The sequence below is a fragment of the Boleophthalmus pectinirostris genome, unplaced genomic scaffold, assembly GCF_026225935.1.
Source record: "Boleophthalmus pectinirostris isolate CB_2022bp ecotype Guang Dong unplaced genomic scaffold, ASM2622593v1 HiC_scaffold_14, whole genome shotgun sequence".
Lineage (NCBI taxonomy): Eukaryota > Metazoa > Chordata > Actinopteri > Gobiiformes > Gobiidae > Boleophthalmus > Boleophthalmus pectinirostris.
The window spans coordinates 4,611,093-4,631,572 of NW_026571047.1; the positions used below are offsets into that span (position 1 = coordinate 4,611,093).

The window sequence follows — 20,480 nt, forward strand, 5'->3', positions numbered from 1 at the left end:
CTGTTCGTTACTTATTGTTTTCGACCAATATTATGTGGTTTTTACTTTGATACTGACCTGTAAAACACAAGGAAATAATGAGACAGGCAATCGTGCAGTTTCTCTTTGCCTCACTTCTGCCATATTGGAGAGGAGGACCTCTGACCCAAGCCCCCAGGTTCCAAAATGGCCGCCCATTCAAGTCAATGGGCTGAGCTCAATGGCACATGATCCCAGATTAGCCTAGCCCGGCTAGGTACTTCCGGCGGCCGTGGGCCGACCGAATATGCGCACTAGTGCTCTTTTCTCCCACGGGCACACGCGAATGCACGTAACCGCACACACGGTGCATGAGCTCGTGTGTCACGTGATCGCTTTGACCAATCAGAGCGAGAGGAGCTAAAGCGGAGCAGAGCGGAGACGAAGCTAACGAATATAAACTGTTTTTTAAGACAACTGAAGGATTTTGAGCTGAGAAAAAGTTTATGATCTAAAAATAGGTAAAAATCGCCAGCAAATCCGACATCATCTGTAGGTGAGCTATCAAACGAACATGAGCAGTTTGTGATTATATTGTGCTCTATGAGAAAAATCTTGTCTCGGCCCATGGGATTTTTTCAGCTGAAGTTCCAGTGAGTGACCACTACGTCAACTGGAGGCAGCTACAAGCTAGCAATACTGTATCCAGTTATTTTAATAGATCCATGCTCTGACCTCACAATACCGTCTCGAGGAGTCATGCGCCACCTACTGGCGTGAGGGTTGGAGGCTTTTGAGTGCGCCCAATTGCCCGGAATAATATAATACCGCAATAATTAGGCCACGATACATATCTCGTTACAGTGCACTTTCAGTTTGATACAATTCGATACGGTTCAATAAAAAAATAAAGGTTAAATCATGTCTGTGATACTAAAAGTCTTTGTTAAACCACTTCTTGTGCAATAATTGTGTTCTAATGATAGAAATGTAATAATGATAGAAAATACATTTGTTTTACCTCTCTGATGCCTCCATTTAACCTTTGGTATGGATGTTGAACTTGGTAAAATAAATATGGTGCAGAGAGTGCAGCACAACAGAGCTAACTTTAGACTTTGTTTAATCTGCATAATTAGCCATTTGCTCTGAGGATGAGTGTCTTTTTACTGCTGCTCTATACACTGTGGTCTTGCACTGTGGTCATTAAAAATAGACTTTTGAGGATTTATTTTTTGCTTTTGTACTGTAGCAAAACTTCCCACTATGCAGTATCAGACCGTTATCGGTATCGGCGAGTACACCAAGGCCAAGTGTCAGTATCGGATCGAATCCCCCAAAAAATTGAACAACACTAATCCTGAGAATTCTAATTATTCACAACGATGAGTTTGTAAGTTCTTTTCACAACTCTCCAGAGCGGAGTATTGTCGTGACGTGAGCTAAAAGGCGCTACCGTGCACTTCCTGATAATCGGACAATAAACCATTTACCATTTATCTGTACTGGGTAGAGACGCACTTTTCACCTTTTTGGTCTTTTTCTAGTCCTGAGTCTGAAGGTTTATTCCTCACTCTTTACATTACTTTCTGTGATAGAAATGTAGATTGTGAAAAGGTTTCTTTCAATCTATCTTTGTGTAAATGAATGTGAATTCTACCTGAAACCCAGAGCAGTCATTAACATGTGTAAAGGTTCATCAGGCACAACTGTCTCCGCCTTCAGGAAGCCCTTTGTTGTCCTCAACTGTATGTTAATTTAGTACCACCCTCTGAAACCAAAGTCACTCTGCTTTGGTATGTATGTAACTTGTATTTCTGTATAAATACTCAGAGCTCAAATGCTCTGGGGAGAGGGAGATGGGAAGAGACGGGAGGAGACAGGGGTGAGAGGCTCTTGGGCTTTGGCCAGGGCAGGACTAGGCCCTGTCCATATCTGCTGTAACAAGAATAAACCTTGGTCTATATTTCAAAAACTCATTGGGCTTCGCAAATGGATTCATTATTTATCTTCAAGAGATATATAATTTTTTCCACAACACTTTCTCTTTTTTCACTTTCTTGTTGGCAATAATCAGGGAAAATGTATGTGAACTACTAGAAAAATGTTTACATATTATTTATTATTTATTAGGGGTAGGTGTTGCGCCAAAGAATGCATGTTATGCTTTATCTTCCATCTGATAATACAGGAAGTGCCCCACTATGTTTTTAAACTCCATACACCTTGACTAGAATCATTTCACACCTGGAATTGCCAATCTCTGCTGAACAAAAAGTAAAAGGAGCTGTTCACTTGGAGATGTAGACAGACTAATGATAAAGGATTACTCAAATGTGTGTGAATGAAACACAATATCAGAGTCACAGAGGTCATGATTAGGGATGGGCATGATTAATCGATTAATTGATAATTGATCATTAAGAATTTCATCGATTACGTTCATTTTATTCGACAAACCGAATGTAGGTTGCTGTGTGTAGCGTGACATGTGTTTCTCTGCACTCAGAAGGAGCGAGACACAAACAGTGGGTCAGTCTGCAATGTACCGAAGCACAAATGTGTATTTAACGATGACTTGTACAAGAAATTCCACGCTTTCCGTTGCGTTCGGGACAAGTGTGAGTCCATGTACACAGTGTACAAAGCAGCACATATGTTTCGGTGTCCAGTGGGAAAAAGTTTTACCAGGTGAGAGTCGCTCAATGTCGATGACGAGGCCCCACCTCCCACCTCCCGTACGGTGTCCTGGTTTTGACAAACACAAATCTGGTCACACTAACCTGTATTCCACTGAGTCATGTCTTTTAATCTGACAGAAATTGACCGCATCAGCGACACAAGAGCTGTAGTTTTATCTTCGCTGAGTTTATGCAAATTAGCGATGCGGTTTAAAGTTTTGTTTCTGTGAGAGTTGCACAGAACTGAATTAAACACATTATAATGTCAAACGGATTGATGTGGCTCTAGAGTGGTTACGGTTTATATGTCGTAAAGTTGAATTTATTTATGCAGATTAGTAGTGCAGATAGTAATAATAATGATGATCATTTTAATATAAAACGTTAATGATTAATCGATAATCGATTGTTAATTCTTCCGACGATCGATTAAGAAAATTTCATCGAATGCCCATCCCTAGTCATGATAACACCCACTGTATATTACCTATCATATTTCCAGTGTAATTTCCATCGTAAACTCCTATCTTTATCTCTTTATAACAGCATTATATCACTCATGTCACACTGCTCTTCTCGTAAGAGCAAAGGAGATGCTTTCTTTACTTTAGTCACTAATTAAACCAGCCATTTGCCTTTCTCCTGCACACTGTACAACTAAAAACCTTTTTAATATGACATATAGGAGTACACTCACAAACTGTTCTCTCTTTGATGAATAAAAGCAATATTTAAACGCCCTATATTACACTAAATGTATTCTAGTGAATGTTAAGACATGTAGTAATGTTGTTTCCTCCTCAAAAACATATTCCTGGAGTTGTGTTTTGTTTCATTCACACATGTTTGAGTAACTCTTTATTATTAGTCTGTCTACACCTCCAAAGCTCAAAATGCTTTGTTCCACCTTGTGATGCACAGTTTAGTTCGTTAGAGATTGGCAGTTGCAGGTTGGAATTATCCAAATGATTCTAGTGAAGATGTGTGGAGTTTCAAAACACAGCGGAGCACTTCCTGTATTACCAAATGACATCACAAGTTGGAAAAAGGTAGAGTGTTTTCAGTTTGAGAGAAGAACTGACCCTAAAAATGCAGCATCTGTGTTAGACATGAATGTCACTTGAATGAAACAAAACACAACTCCAGGTCTGTTTTTGATAATAACATTATAATATAGATCAGTAGCATAATACAGGCCCTTTAAAATTCAGTTTGTTTCAGTATTAGTTATATATTATGCAGTTTACAGTAGTCACTGATGTTATATAGCCTCTTTACAGTTTGTAGTTACACCTCAAGCTACAAGGTGATTCCAGGTCATTCTGTAGTCATACTTATGTACTAGAAAAGTCATAGTTGCTTTGAGCAAGAGTCCATATACCTCGACAACAGAGCCACTGTAACTCAGTTGGCAGAGTGCTCCTCCTCTGATCTGAAGGTCAGTTCGAATCCTGTCTCGACATTGGTAGAGTGGTCAGATCCATTGGCCCTCAGGTCAGTTGTATATGTGACCATATTATGCTATTTTGTAATTATGTTGTTTTAATATTTCTTGAACAAAAACATACAGACACAGATTAATACAGAGATACTCAGACACATGTGAATGGAGCAAAACACAACTCCAGGTCTGTTTTTGAGGAGGTAACAACATTATAACAGGTCTAAAAACTCACAATAGTTCATTCTGCATAATATAGGAGCTTTAAAAAGGCTGTTAGAAAAAGGTGAGCGTGTGTGTTTACATAAATACACACAGTGAGGATTGATGGAGCTGCTGCATGTGAGCTACAGTAAACAGGAGACTACTCTGTGTGAGTCTTTTGTCAGCTTTCACTGCATTAAAAGCATGTACCTCACAAACAATAATTACACCGCTTGCGTCTAAAGTAGTGCAATGCTCAGATCATTTTCAGCCCTTTGGAGTGTCAAACAGGAAGCAGCTCACGTAGGTTTGCTAAGGAGCAGATGAAAAACAAAGTCTGCAATACTATTCAGTGTAACAATAAGCATGATGCTATAACTATGACCCCACAGTAGTCTCACAGTATTGATACTTTGCATCACCCTGGGGGTGTTTTACATGTATGTGCATGGCGGAATGTTTCCATGGTGACACAGTGCACACATTAGTAAACACAGTCAAAATCATTTTCAGATGGTCTGAAATACAACATTTATTTAAACACATGTTCAGGAGGCTGTGATCAATACAAGTGTCCATGGTCCTGTTTAGGTGTTTGATTTTCAACCAAAAGTGGAGAGTGACAAACTGAAAACCTGTAGGCTAATGCCCGCTTAGCTTGTGAATGTTATATTTTTAGAGAGGGACTTATCACCTGGGCAGCTCATTTGGTGTATTTCCAACTAAGTCAGTTCTTTCTGATCAGATTGTGTTGAAGTAAAACAGAGATTAAACAAAGCCTCAGACAGAGCAGTGCCTACACTTAGTATCACACTCCTATGTTGATGACATCACATGCAAAGTGTCAACGGATTGCACTGGCCAAAAGTCACCATTGTGGACACGTTTTTATCAACATTATCCAGCCAATTCAGTTCATCACTTTGAACACACCATACTCCATTTTAAAGCTTCAAACCCACACAATTCAGTCACCGTTTAGCCCTAGCAACTGTGTTTGGTAAAAGCAGCTTGAGCTGAAAATGGCACCGCTGTGTGCTCTTTGCATAATAATAAAGCAATTTATTAACAGAGAATCAGGAAGTGAGCTGCTAGCATGCCAGGTGTTTTTTAAGTTTACTGTGTCATTAAACTGACTCTGCTCTGGTGTCAGAAAGTTGTGAAAAACACTTATAAACTCATGGCTGTGAATAATTAGCATTAAGACTGTAAACTGCTGAATTTTAAGATGATAAAAATCAGGTACAGCGCCTTTACTGTTCAAGAGACATACAACAACTCACCCTTATGTAACAGATAATACTCCCTACAACTGGACACCAACTCACCCTCATGTAACCGATAATACTCCCTACAACTGTACACCAACTCACCCTCATGTAACAGATAATACTCCCTACAACTGTACAACTCACCCTCATGTAACAGATAATACTCCCTACAACTGTACAACTCACCCTTATGTAACAGATAATACTCCCTACAACTGTACCACTCACCCTTATGTAACAGATAATACTCCCTACAACTGTACAACTGACCCTCATGTAACAGATAATACTCCCTACAACTGTACAACAACTCACCTTCATGTAACAGACAATACTCCCTACAACTGTACACAACTCACCTTCATGTAACAGACAATACTCCCTACAACTGTACAACTGACCCTTATGTAACAGATAATACTCCCTACAACTGTACACCAACTCACCCTCATGTAACAGATAATACTCCCTACAACTGTACAACTGACCCTTATGTAACAGATAATACTCCCTACAACTGTACAACTGACCCTCATGTAACAGATAATACTCCCTACAACTGTACAACAACTCACCTTCATGTAACAGACAATACTCCCTACAACTGTACACCAACTCACCCTCATGTAACAGATAATACTCCCTACAACTGTACAACTGACCCTTATGTAACAGATAATACTCCCTACAACTGTACACCAACTCACCCTCATGTAACAGATAATACTCCCTACAACTGTACAACTGACCCTTATGTAACAGATAATACTCCCTACAACTGTACAACTGACCCTTATGTAACAGATAATACTTCCTACAACTGCACTACAACTCACCCTTATGCAACAGATAATACTCCCTACAACTGTACAACAACTCACCCTTATGCAACAGATAATACTCCTTACAACAACTCACCCTCATGAAACATATAATACTCCCTACAACTGCAGTACAACTCACCCTTCCCCCATGTGTAGGCATGGTGCTGGGCCTGTGACCCTGTGTTTGAATACTGCTGCCTCTCTATTCTTCTGTGCTGGAAGTTCACACTGGGGGCTAGTGGAACGAGTCGAGCAGCTTCCTGTGCAGATCACTTACCTGCCGTCCCTCCACCACAGACTGCACTATCGCATAGGGCTGAACCACTTGAGAAACATATAATTAATTGCAATTTTTCCCATCAGGCATTGCAATTGTGTGTGCTTCATGCCATAGTATAATGTTGTTACTTCTCCAAAAACACACACGAGTTGTGTTTTGTCTTTGTATTACCACGTGACATCACAGTGTTTTCGGTTTGAGAGAAGAACTCCGCCTAAATATGCAGGTCCAGGTCCGTTTGTGATGATCAAAACAAAAAAAGTGGAAAATGGGCTCTTTAAGCTCATATTGCACTTGATACTCTTTGATATATTGCTGTTTTTTATTTAGCAACAATATTTCTTTGTTAAACCACTACATATGCAAAGTTTTTTTTTCTTATATATTTATATGTGAAGGCACAGCACATATTAATAAACATTTAAATTGTAAACATGTAAAGATTATAGTCAGCGTGGCTAATTTCCATCTTCAGTCCCTCGGCAGGTTGATGTCAGATCAGCTGCAGGACAGGGAAAATTACAACAACAATCACACAAACATACATAACACCAGCACACTCACTATACACACAATTTATTTTATTTCAGACAGTTCATTTGAAGTTTGAAGTCAAGAGTTACAGAATTAAACCAACAACCACTCAATATTAGAAAGTAAAAAGTAATTTTGATAAACATGATGACATATTTGACCATTGAACCACCACTGGTTTAAAGCTTTAGAAAATGTTGAAAGGTCTCGTATATCTCGTGTATTCCATGCTTGACTTGCTCAATAAGCAAAAGAGAAGCACACAAAAGCACTTTTCCTAAACGGCACAGAGCAGTCGCCTCTAGAGCTGCTCTCGTTGTTCCATTTGAATTTCTTTTCACCAACTCCTTTAGAAGAGGTGAAGCAAGATTATTAAAAACTCTATACCAAAGTTAAATCTGCATATCTGATTGTGTTGTCCCAATTTAGAAATTTGTCAAGTATTCTGCAGTAGTGATCATTATTGGGCTTTTTGTCTAATACCTTCAGTGCTTTTTTATAGATAGTTTGTGCAAATGTTAAGAGTAGTTTTAGAGTTTAGTTTAGAGTTCAACTAGTAATGCGATCATTTAGATGCGGCAAAATCAATAAATTTAAATACATAATTTGCCGAGTTGGTTGTTAGATTATTTCTTATATGACAAAATTTTAAAAATATATATTTGATTTTTGTCACTGTTCTTTTGACATGTTGTTGAACGATAGTCGTGGGTCCAATGTACCTCCCAGATTCTTCACTTCATGGACCAGTTTCAGTTTTGTTCCAAGCACAAATACATCTGGGTCTGTATCCATGTCAGTTTTTTTTTTTTTTTGTTTGAGAAAAACATACCAACTGATTTTGAGATATTAAGATGTAATTGTGAATGTTGTAACCAGTTTTCTACCTCTGGCATAACTCCTGACAGGTCTTGTGCAGCTCACAGTTTGTTTTTTGACTTATATGAAATATATATACCATATTTTCCAGACTATAAATTGCTCCAGCCAAAAAATGCACAATGAAGAAGAAAAAAACATATATAGGTCGCAGCAGACTATAAGTTGCACTTTTTGGGGAAATGTATTTTATAAAATCAGAGACTGGGAACTGACATTTCATCTTGAAAGGCAAGTTCTACTATAACTATATTATTACGATAAGTAAAAATAACAGAATAGAGAACAGGCTGAATAGGAGTTAATATGTTAATGTAACATATTAAAAGTTCAATTCCGATAATTATAGCATAAACAACATAAGTTTACCAAACTCACGATCTCACTCCAAATCACTAAATCCATTGAATTCTTCATCCTCAGTGTCACTTCTGCGCGACCTCCACAGAAAACCATAGCTCCATGAGGTAAACGGAGCGCTGCTTCCTCCTCTGTGTAGCTGTCGTCAAACTCAGCATCAGTTCCAGTTAGAATTATTCCAGCTTTTCTGAATCCCGACAGGATGGTTTCGATTGTCATTGGAGTTCAGGCTTTGTCGATTCATCCAGTGACTTCCAGGAAAGTTACATGGCGCACCCGCCCAGTTGCCGTGAAGCTGTGTTCTCCATCCCCACTTTCCTCCAGTCCCTCACAAGTGTCTCACTCACTCCAGACTTTCTTTCTGCTGCTCGAGTACCATTTTCAGCTGAATATTTCATTATTTACAGCGAGACAGCGGGCTTTTTCTACAGGAGGCATACGCAGTAGAGTATGACATAAACAAGTGTCCTTTCACTAAACAAGCAACAAAACTCTAGTGCGGTCACAAAAATATTGCTAAAAAATACCAAAAAAACACTCTTGGTGATATATCGATACAGCAGCCCATGATAACGATAATGTACCACTAAGTTTAGTATCAGGTTATATTGATATTTCAGGATCTTTGCAAAGCCCTGTTGGTAATTATGTCCATTTAAATTGTGGTTAATCTTGCAGCTCTACTCTGGCAGTGTATGTCTAGGGAGTGGTGGCGTGTGGAGAGTGGGCAGCTGTGTTTGTCTTGGCTGCGTCCGTGGGTGGGCCCGTGTATATGTGTGTATCGGTGTGTGGGTGCATGTTTGTGTGTTTGTGTCCGTTGTTGTTCATGTAGATACAGACCAGCCCTCCTATTTGGAACGTTAGTCACGAGGAGATGGAAATCCTCTGCATTGATCACTAAATGTGAGAATAAACTGGTCCTATATTCTGAACTAAAGATGAAAGATAGCTGTTTACCTGAAAATGACCACTGCATGACATCACAAGGTGGAACAGAGCACGCTGAGCTTTGGAGGTGTAGAAGACCTATATTAAAAGGTTACTCCAAAACAACTCCAGGTCTGTTTTTGAGGAGGTAACAGCATTATACCATGGTTTAAAGCTCACAAGAGTCAATATAGGACCTTTAATATATTGAAAAATGTTGGGAGTATTCTAACAAATAAAGTTAAGACATTTATTATAGTGTTTTAAGGCACTAAAAACCTCCACAGAGTTGGCTTGTATCTTCACTGGTTGAGGGTCCACCATGGAGAAGATCTTGCTTTGCTTTGAACCTTCCACAGAATGGCATAAAACTTTTTTTCAAAATATATCAGGCTGATTTTTGGACTATTTTTGGTCTTAAATCTCCAGTATAGGCCGATATTTTGTGTTGCTCAATGTACTGCTTAAAAAATACACACAAACTGTATATTCATGCTTTAATGTGAAGAGATAGCTGCTCAAAACATGACTACACAGCTCTTTTGTAGGTTTGTAGTAAAAATGCGCTTGAGGAGAGAGTTTAGTAACTTAAAGTGACAAAATATGGGGGAAAATATACAAAATAGGTCCAAAATATTGGCCCAAAATATCGTCAGAGCTTATCGGCCATCGGTTGTGCTGTCAGTCAATAATCAGTATCAGCATTATATATGAAAAAACCCATATCAGCCGATCTCTAATAAAGTTCAAAAGGCTTATTTTATTTTGATATATATGAGAGCTAGTGCAGACATCGAATTCATCTCATTTAATACCACTCATTTGTCGTGGAGTCTTTTTAGATTTAGACAAACTTATTTACTTACTAAGGGAAATTATTTGGACACAGGCATCAACAATGCATCTAAAATCACTAGAAAAATACAGTACCGTATTTTCCGGACTGTAAGTCGCTGAGGAGTATAAGTCGCACCAGCCAAAAAATGTGTAATGAAGAAGAAAAAAATATATATAAGTCGCACCAGACTAGTCGCACTTTTTGGGGCAAATCTATTAAATCTATAATCAGAGACCAGGAACCGAAATTTTATGTTGAAAGTCAAGTTCTAGTAATAACAATAGAAGAGAGAACAACAGGCTGTTAACGTCACATATGAACAGTTCTTCAGATAATAGCATAAACAACAGAACACCAAACTCTCCGTCTCACTCCAAATCACTAACTCCATTCAATTCTTTATCCTCAGTGTCCGGAGGTAAACAGAGCGCTGCTTCCAGGCTTTGTCCATCTATCCAATGACTTCCAGGAAAGTTGCATGGCGCACGCACCCAGTTCCCGTGAAGCTGTGTTCTCCATGCCCGCTTTCCGCCAGACCTTCACAAGTTTCTCGCTCACTCCAAACTTTGTTTCTGCTGATCGATTACCAGACAGCAGTTTTTGTGCAGGACACATGCAGAGTTGAGTGCGAAGTGACAGTGGTAAAGGAGAAATAGGTGCAGCAGATACAAACACACAAGCCTAGAGCGCCCTCTCGAGGCTGTCAGTGTGAACATTTAAATATATAAGTCGCACTGGAGTATAAGTCGCAGGAAACACCCAAACCATGAAAAAAAACTGTGACTTTTAGTCCGCAAAATATGGTACTCTCAAAGGGCCTCTACCTGATTTAGCTGTCTGCATCTAACTATAAAGCATTTTATTATCAGATAATCAGGGAATGCCTGTTAGCATGCTAGTTGTTGGTTTCTTACAAACTAATTGAGTGAATAATTAGGATTCTCTGAACGTATAAATTAAGTGAGGAGTAACTTAGGGCTGCTGCAAACAGTTGAAAATGAACTAGTTCTGTTTTACATGTTTTTAAAGCAGAATGAACTTTTTTGGAGCTTTTAACCATGTTACAGTTGTTTCCCCTCACCTTTTTTGTATTTGAGGTGATGTAGTGTGTAAATCTGAAGAATCTACAGGTCAGATCGGTACATTCACAACCTGTTTTTCTGTATGCTTGAGCTCTAAAACCACTTGTAACTGAATGAATATAAAGTAGAGCTGTTTAATGTCCTAGTATGGAACATTCCAAGCAGAGCAAAGACCTTTTGGAGTCACACCCACAGTAGTGTAGCGTGCTCTAAAATAACCCGCTAAAGACCTTATTTGTTGGACATTTCCGGACCTGTGCTTTGGATACTCAGTTCCCCATTCTTCTTTATCTCTCTGTGGGCAGGTTTCTGATTAAGCTCCACCGCACCTTTCATACACACGGTTCAAGAGTGTAACTACTTAACAACCATTGTGTGGCGGGGAGTGTAGTCTGTAGTGTAGGCTGTGCACTTATGTTCTCAAACTGTTTACAGATTCTACTCAGTCTAAAGCATCTGGCTTTAAAGAACACAGATTATGCTTTCTTGTGGCTTTAATTCCCTTTTAAACATGCTTTTGTTCAGCTTGGGTGTAGGCCGGGGACATATGGTGATAAAAATGGAAAGTGATCTCATCACTGTGGCGCTATATTTACGTTAAGCCTCCATATTGTGATTCACTGCTTTTTTGTTTAAAGCAGCTCTGTGGACAGTTATGTCTCTCTCTACTGAACTACTCATGTTCGGCTGACAGAGCCTGAGAGGGGCCTACAGCTTTCAAAAAGGTTGGATTTTGTGGTGTTTTTACCTATTTTCAGATGGAAATCAGCTGGAAAGTCGCTCTGTACCTCAAGCTGGAAAGTTCTTCTGAATTGTACCCTTTATGAAACTAAGTTAGTTCATCTAGATACATACACATTTTTAAAAAACACCTTTTTTTTCATTATATACATTGTATTAATTACACATGTAAGTTGGAATAAATCTCAACACATTTGCATGCAAAGAACTGATATGGTCTCAAACACACACTCTGTAGCTTTCTAAGGCTAAGTTCAAACTGCAGGGTTTAATGCTCAGTTCAGATTTCTTTGTGAAATTTTGTTGTGAGGTTGTTCACATTTCCAATTAAATGTGACTTGTATGTGATCTCTAGTGTGAACTTTAAACACCCCAAAAGTGTCCCACTTGCGTATTGGAGGACACATCAGCGTCTCACACACAGTGAGCGTGCTCAGTGCTTACAGAAGTCGCCTAAACGCTGGGCTTCTTTCCCAATATATGGTTCAGTTGTTGGTAAAATGGACAGGTTACACATCCGTTGTCTACAGCCGCTTCGTTTGTTCAAGTCTTTAGCCTCCTTGTATTTGGCTCGCAGGCTCTTTATATTTCATTGACATTGGAGCCAGGACTGCCTGTAGCTGCACTCGCGGATTTGTTTGGCAGTCATTTCAAAAACTGCCTGTTTTCGATAAGACCCCTTCAATTTGACCTGAACACAGCGGTCCCTCCAAATATGAATGAACTCTCTAACCTCACTTTCTCTCCATTGACGAGAGTCTGAGCCTGACGTGTAGGTGGATGAATGTGACCTGGCCATTCAGACTGAAGTAACATGTGAAAAGATCGGATATGTATCGGTTTTAGGAGCCGGACCTGGGTCGCATTTGAAAAAATCAAATCTGTGTCATTCAAACTGTTATTAAAAGATCAGATACAGGAGCATAGGGGCGAAAAAAAAAAATTTGGGTCACTTCAGACTGCAGTCTGAATGTAGCCAGTGTTTCTTGTGTTGCGCTGCTTACAAATCATGTTCATGGCAAGCAGGTAAGGAAATAATAATCAACAGTTACAGATGCTATAGGACATGGGGAAGAAGAAAAAAATAATGTTAATACGATATCAAACTTCTGCGAGCAAATGAGGATTATATTGACATTACATACTGAAGAAATGTGTGCCACTTTAGGAAGATCAGTAAAATGACATAAACAAGGCACGACATTTCATTGTATTATGATTAGAGCCCGACCGATATGGATTTTGTTGTGGCCGATATGAAACTGGTATAATGGGAGTTGGAGCTGCCGATAGCCGATATAATCGCCGATATATTTAGTGATGTAAAAATTCACTGTAAATCTTGAATTGTTTAAAAAACTTAGGTTTGGCTCTAGTGGATTCTAAATTGGTTTTATTTAGGCAACATTTATTGTTATTCTGACTCTTTACATCATATTTACATACAGTAGATTGGCCTAATGGCATTTTTGCATCGCATTCTAGCTACTATTGATGGGTATTCCATTTTTTTTTTTTTTTTGGAGAACCGGCTCTTTTGGCTCTGCTCACTAAAGCAGCTGGCTCTTTCGGCTCCCAAGCGACTCTTGATTGTTTAGTTGCAAGCAGGACTAAACCAAAACTGAACCAGGACTGAAAAAGGACTAAACCAGGACTAAAACAGATTTAAACCATGTGTAAAACAGGACTAAACCAGAACTGAACCAGGACTGAGTGTCGGGACTCGGTCTCTATCTCTCTCTCAAGTCCAAGATTAGTCCTGCTTTATTCATTTTATGCTGAACTGCAGCCAAATATGCACCTTTTTTTTAATCCTATGCACACGCATATTTCTGAAAGTTTCGTTTTCAGCCGCTGCTGCTGTCAAACTACGGGTCTACATGCGGCTTGAAGAGAAAAAGTGAGAAAAAGAGAAAACACGGCTCCCAATAAGAAGCATGCTCCCGTCGTTCACTTCAAAGAGCCGGCTCTAAGAGCCGCTTCGATCGCGACCGACCCATAACTCCTAGCTAGTAAATAAACTACCGCTATTAGCCTTTAGCCGTAAAAACGTGCGCACAGCGGTAATTAATTATATGCATAAATGTGGATCATTCACACGTCTATTCACAGCTCATTTACATATCAATGCTGGTCCAGTAACAAATATACGGCCAATATAGTCACTTTACAATAGACCAATAGAAAACAGCCTGTTTATGTGTGGGAGCTACAGCAGCTAATCGCTAACAAAACCTAAACTAGCTTCAAAGTCGATGTATTTCCAACACTCACCGCTCACACAGGCTCCTCCTCACATCACAAGTCTGAACTAATAAAAGTCCTTTTAATCCAGACTCAAGCCGATTGTGGGTAAAAAGAAAATAATCTCAGTGTTGCGCACGGCTGTGGGTGTAAACAAACACACGTGAGTGAAGTGACGTGACTCTCTGGTGTGTTCAGGGACAGTACGGACACAAATTACACCGCAAATAAATACTGATGCAGAGCCACATATTAGGACATTTATCTGTCTATAAATTGGATTAAATGAACATAATGTAGAGAGTCTAAGCTTTATAACAAGGTATAACATGCCCACGTGAAATATCGGCCCATATCGGCCGATAGCCGATATGTCTCCAGGTGCCCATATTGGCCGATAATATCGGCCAGCCGATATATCGGTCGGGCTCTAATTATGATATAGAATTCTGATTTTCTAACTCAATTCGTCCCAGTGCGTGACACGGACTACTAAAGGCCGGTGAGAACATCCCTCCTCTCTGCGGAAGGGGGGACGTTCCCGACATCCTCCAGCTGGGACTTTCAAACCAGGGGACACTCGAGCTGGTATTCTTACAGATCATAACCTTTTTCTCAGCTCAAAATCCTTTTTGTACCATGATCAAATTGAAATCATGATCTGGCTCTAAGAAGATCATGATATGAATTTTTTGGCTTACCTCACCCCCAAGCCCCATGCAGGGTTCAAACATGGCCACAGGCTTAAGTGAATGGGCCAAGCTTAGTGGGGCGTGTCGCAGGATTAGCATCAGCAGCTCAGTGTAGCTGGTGGTTGTGCTGCCCAGCGACCACATACAGCAGCGCTCCTCTCCCAGAGACTCATGTGTAGCACGTGCACCTCAAATGAAGAAGACTTCTACTCTCCAAAACACTCCTAACATTCAGAACAAAATATATAAGTCCTTTCACCTGAAATAAGTTTGGTACTGCAGTTGTTTTTGATGTGTAAGCAGCCTTTATAAAATAATAATATAAACAAGTGGAAAGTAATAAAAGAATAAACTGAAAAATACAAATTAAAAAGACAAATTAAAAACATAAACAAGGAGTTTTGAAATATAAAATTAAAGATGATTTTAATCAATGGAATGTTTTTTAAGAAGTTCTTAAGGGTGTGGGTGTCTGTTCCAATCTGAAGGGGCTTTGTACTGAAACCATCGATGTCCAACTTCTTTATAGATTGGAGGAACAGAAAAAGTGAGACAGTGGGTGCTTCTGAGTGAATATGACGGTCTTACTGAAATACTGAATACTAAAATCATGATTATTCAAATTATTATTTTTTTATTTGCATGCATGCAACTAAAAATGCATTTATTGATTATTTCTCTCAAAAAAAAACAACACTTTGTTATTGATAATTAATGGAAAACTTTCAAATTGAAAATAAATGTAGACTACAAATATGAACCTTAGAGCAGTTTTGCAATGTATAAAACATAAAATGAATAAAATATGAACATGAAACAAACATAGAAAAACATAAATGTATCCAAAATAAACTGTATATTCAGCTGGTCTACAATCTCTATATTTAAAAATAAAGTAAATATACTTAATTTATATTAAAAATATCACAAATGAGTTTGGAGATCGTTTGACACACAAATCAAAATCATGATGAAAATTCAATTAATTGCACAGCCTTAAGTTAAAGTAAAGTAAAAACATGTAAAAATGTGTTGAATCCAAAGTAAATGACATGTGTTGTTTGGTTGTAGCAAGTTGAGTTTTCCAAATCAAATACAGTGATGGCTTTTATTTGGACATTTAAAAATAAATCTACAAAGAGAGTTGAAGAGAACATTCAGTGCTTTGAGATTTGTATCCCAGCAGTCACGCCCTCTGAAATCAGGGAGACAGGATACAGCTCCAGATGCACTCATATTTGTAAAAAACTTTTCAGAGTTGTTCTTCTGGATGGCCAGGTAATAAAATCCATCCTTTTTGAAAACTGTAGGTCTCTGTCAGCCCCTGTCAGCCAAATACGAGTAGTTTGTGTTTACTCTTTTTTTTTTTTTTTTTTTTTTTGGTCACATGCCAGCCTGTTTTCCAGCACAGGTTGGGATTTTGTTTGGGCTGACCACTTGATGAAAGGAAACACATCCTTCTGTATCTTTCTCTGAATGTGTAGGGGCAGAGAGAGAACTGAACAAAATGTGACTGCACTGGCAGCTGTGTTATTACTTTAGATAGTACTGTATGTTACTCTTCTTGTTAATCTTCTCTGTCACTATAAACAAACAGAACTGAAAACTAAATCACAATAGCTTCAGTATTATTATTCAACCGCAAAGATGTGAGTCATTCTTTCAAAAACTGTGGATCTAGAGTTGTATGGCATTGAAAGTGTCCAGTGGAGAAATTCAGAGCTGATTTCTAGATTTGTCTTTTGAGAAAATGCCACAGTGTTGTTATGCATCAAACAAGAGACAATTACCTTTTAAAAATGTATGTTAAATTATACCAAATAATTGATGTAGCATAATGTAGGATAGTGTACACTTTCTGTTACACGTATAACCTTCATAGCGTTAAGCAACTGCAGTCCCTTTTTAATGCAAGATCTGTTATCACTAGATCATAAAAGAGGAGAGAAATTGTTTACAAGCTGATGCGCCTTGGACCCGGAAGTGACATAACGCTGAATAATACTACAGACCCCTCCCCTCCCTCTGAAATTATGACATTGCCTATTTATCTTGTTTCATTTCACAACTTATTTAATTGTTTTGTTTCCTAAAAAAGTGAGTGAGCATGTGACAAAGGTTTTTCCTCTCTTGTGTTTGCAGGAGGCCAATCTGACGCTGCACTCGGACCGACCCGACCTCCCCCAGTGTTTTCAGCTCACTGTGCTGGCATGGCTGCCCTGTATCTACCTGTGGGCCGCGTCCCCCTTCTACCTTTTATATCTGCACAGGAACAGAAGAGGCTACATCATGATGTCCATAAAGAACAGAGTCAAAACGGTAACGCCACTGCTTGTATTCACTGGGCCTCATTCATGAATCTTTTCTTTAAAAATTCCTTCCACTTTAAGAACATGCTGAAAGAACTCTGTACCAGATTCACAAAGCATTTTTAAGCAAGACAAATTTCTTCTTAAGTGACAGTTGTGCCGAATTCACCAACAGCCAGATACGAAGACCTTTATGCTCATTTACATTTCATTCACATAGAAAATGTATATGTATTTGATTAGAAACGCTCTCTGAACGTCCAAATATGGCCAACATGGGTTTGGTATTATCAAGTGTGAAAGCACAAGGGAGAGTGAAGTGGAGGTCAGGTGGAGCGTCTTCAGACTACCACTGTTTTACAGCTTTGGTCATTTCAAATGTCCAAACTCACTCAGGGAGGGAAGATTTAAGTCACAAACTTAGTGAAATAAGTGGATTGTATTTATTGTATTTATCGTATTTATCGTATTTATCATATTTATCGTGGACCCGCAGTAAATAATGAAGGGGGGTTCTGGAGTTGGGGTGCATAAGAGTGCGCTCTGGTCGTGGGGTGTCAGGGGGGTGATGTTGGTGTTGATTCCAGTGTGGTGACCATGCACAGGGCTGTGACAGACCCCATATAGAGAGCATTAGAGCTGGGACAGACTGAAGCTCACTGCAGCCTGGAGAAAATGTGTTACACCCAATAGACACAGACTCTATAAAACGCCTCATGAAGGTTATTGGATCACGCAGTCATATGTTTATAGGAACATAGCAAAAGGAGAAATTCAATTTGTCAGCTGGACTAAAGTTTATTTGGTTGAATACATTTTGTAGCTCATTCACGCTTCTTCTTCAGTTCTTCACTATTATCTGTCTGTGCTGCTGCTGGAGGCAGAGCAGCACCGACACAGGCGCGTGAACCCAGTGAGAGGACCCAGGAGCAAAATAAATCATCAAATTATCATCAAAAAAGGAAAAGTCTGATAGTGTAACTCCCCTAGCAGTCTATATTAAGAGTAGACTGGCTATATTATAAAATATAAAACAGCCTGAGAAAGCTCTGTTCTTATTTTCACTGAATAAAAATGTTGTAAATCATTTACGTAAGCAAATGAACTAAAACACTTTGCATATAAACAACAAATGTACAGTAGTTGTACTGTAAAGTATTGTATGTAATGTTTCATTATATCATATTATACTCATTAGCAGAAAAAATTACTTGAGATTTTTTTTTTTTTTTTTGCATCTTAAAACGTATCAAAATGAAATCATTATCGTGACCCATGTCTTCAGATATGTTTCCAATCATGAGGAAACCATTTCGTTGCATCCCTAGTAATTACCACTCTTACTGTATATGGTACAACAACACTTAATGGTGCAATTAGGTGTGAAAGGACATCCTGGTGGACATTCAGGTCATACACTGTGTCTACACATGACATAAACACTATGCAACTGAGCTTTTAAAAACAAGAAAATGATCATTACATTCAGTGACAGTAATAATAAAGCACACTGTGTTGTAATAAAGAAAGCCTTAATAAGCTCAGTAGCACATTCTTATTGAAGCTGTTTTTGGCAGCCAAGAACATATGAATGTAGACTGAACAGCCAATCACTTTTACTTTGTTTACTACTAATACTATCCAGACCATCGCCCAACCCAGGTTCAGTTGTACCTTTTAAAAACTGTACCAACAGAAACAGAATGTGGGCTCTCGTTAACATGTCGAAACAAAACTACTCCAAAATAATGTGGATACTCCTTTTTGCATTGAACAGTTTTGTGTATTTTGTAATTGTCTTTGTTTATTTGCTGTTGTAGGCATGTGGCTTGTTACTGTGGGTGATATGCTGGGCCGACCTCTTCTACACATTCCATCAGCGGGCACAATACAGTCCACCTCCTGTTTTTTATGTCACTCCACTGGTGCTTGGGATGACCATGGTAAGGACATAGACACTTTGTTTTTGCAATCCAACCAAAATGTACTAAATGTGCGTATACATGTCCTGGTAAGAGTCTTGAAGTACAAGTACAAATAAAAATGCACTTTTAGAGTACAAGTGAAAGTATTTTGCATAGATTTTAGGTCCTATATGAGACATGTTAGAATGTTTTTACTTCATCAAAAACATACAAAGTTGTGTTTTGTTTCATTCACACGATTGAGGAACTCTTTATTATTAGTCTGCCTACATCTCCAAAGCTCCAAATGCTCTATTCTACGTTGTGATGTCATGAAGTGGTAGTTTTCAAGTTAACAGCTCCTTTTAGTTCAGTAAAGATCAGCAATTCAAGGGCTAAAACTATTCTAGTAAAGATGTGTGGAGTTTAAAAACACAGTGGAGTACCTCATGTTTTACCATATGACATCACAAGGTGGAACAGAGTGTTTTCCGTCTGAAAGAAGAATTCAGCGTAAATCTTCAGGATTTGTGTGTTAAACGTGTGAATGAAGCAAAACACAACTTCAGGTCTGTTTGTGATGAGGAAATGACATGATAACATAAATGAAAAATAGCGTAATATGGGCCCTTTAATATTGCCTCTTTTACTCGTATCTTTACTTCTGAATTTGACGACAGTTTATTTTGTGCCAGCAGAAACAACACTGAACTTTGTTAGGTTAAGTTAGGTTAGGTCACTTTATTCGTTCCCGTTGGTAAATTTGTTTTGCAGATTTGAGAGGCTGGTCCAACATGTCACATTTCATTCATTCACACTCTACACAATCAACACATATAAAAACACAATCACAAATAAAGTCAGGGTTTGGAATTTTTTAAATTTAATGAACTTTTTGGAAAAGTCATGGAATTTTAGTATCTCTTTCACACAACTACAGCGATCTGTTAAAGGGCCCATCTCATGCAAAATCAACTTTTCAGAGCTTTCTACCTTCTAAGAGTGATGTGTGGGCCTTGTATGGAAGTGGTTTTTAGATAGATTTGGCATTTTTTTAACAAATTGCAGCATATTTCTGCCACCCTCCCACATGACAACGAACTAAAACCCGCTACAACGATGACGCGGTAGCTACACCTATGACACGTTTGATGTAGCAGAAAGTGCTTCGCACTCGCCCCCCTCCCCCACTCCACCGCCTCCGCCAGGCCTCCACACCGTATCGACTGACAATTCCCACATGAACACCTAAACAAAAGCATAAGCTAATTGTTCTACACTGCAGTGTGCACAATATAATAAGTTTATCTA

At 38.8% G+C, this 20,480-nt stretch overlaps 1 protein-coding gene across 5 annotated transcripts in view; it reads left to right on the top strand.

Annotated features, from left to right (window-relative positions):
- The window catches only part of abcc3 (ATP-binding cassette, sub-family C (CFTR/MRP), member 3), a 124,761-nt gene that overhangs the window by 26,318 nt on the left and 77,963 nt on the right, over positions 1-20,480 (top strand). For all 5 annotated transcript variants that reach the window (XM_055150111.1, XM_020919219.2, XM_055150108.1 and 2 more), the window contains exons 2-3: positions 17,099-17,275; positions 19,086-19,208. In XM_055150111.1, coding sequence (XP_055006086.1) covers positions 17,099-17,275; positions 19,086-19,208 — 300 coding nt within the window. The remainder of the gene's footprint in view (positions 1-17,098; positions 17,276-19,085; positions 19,209-20,480) is intronic.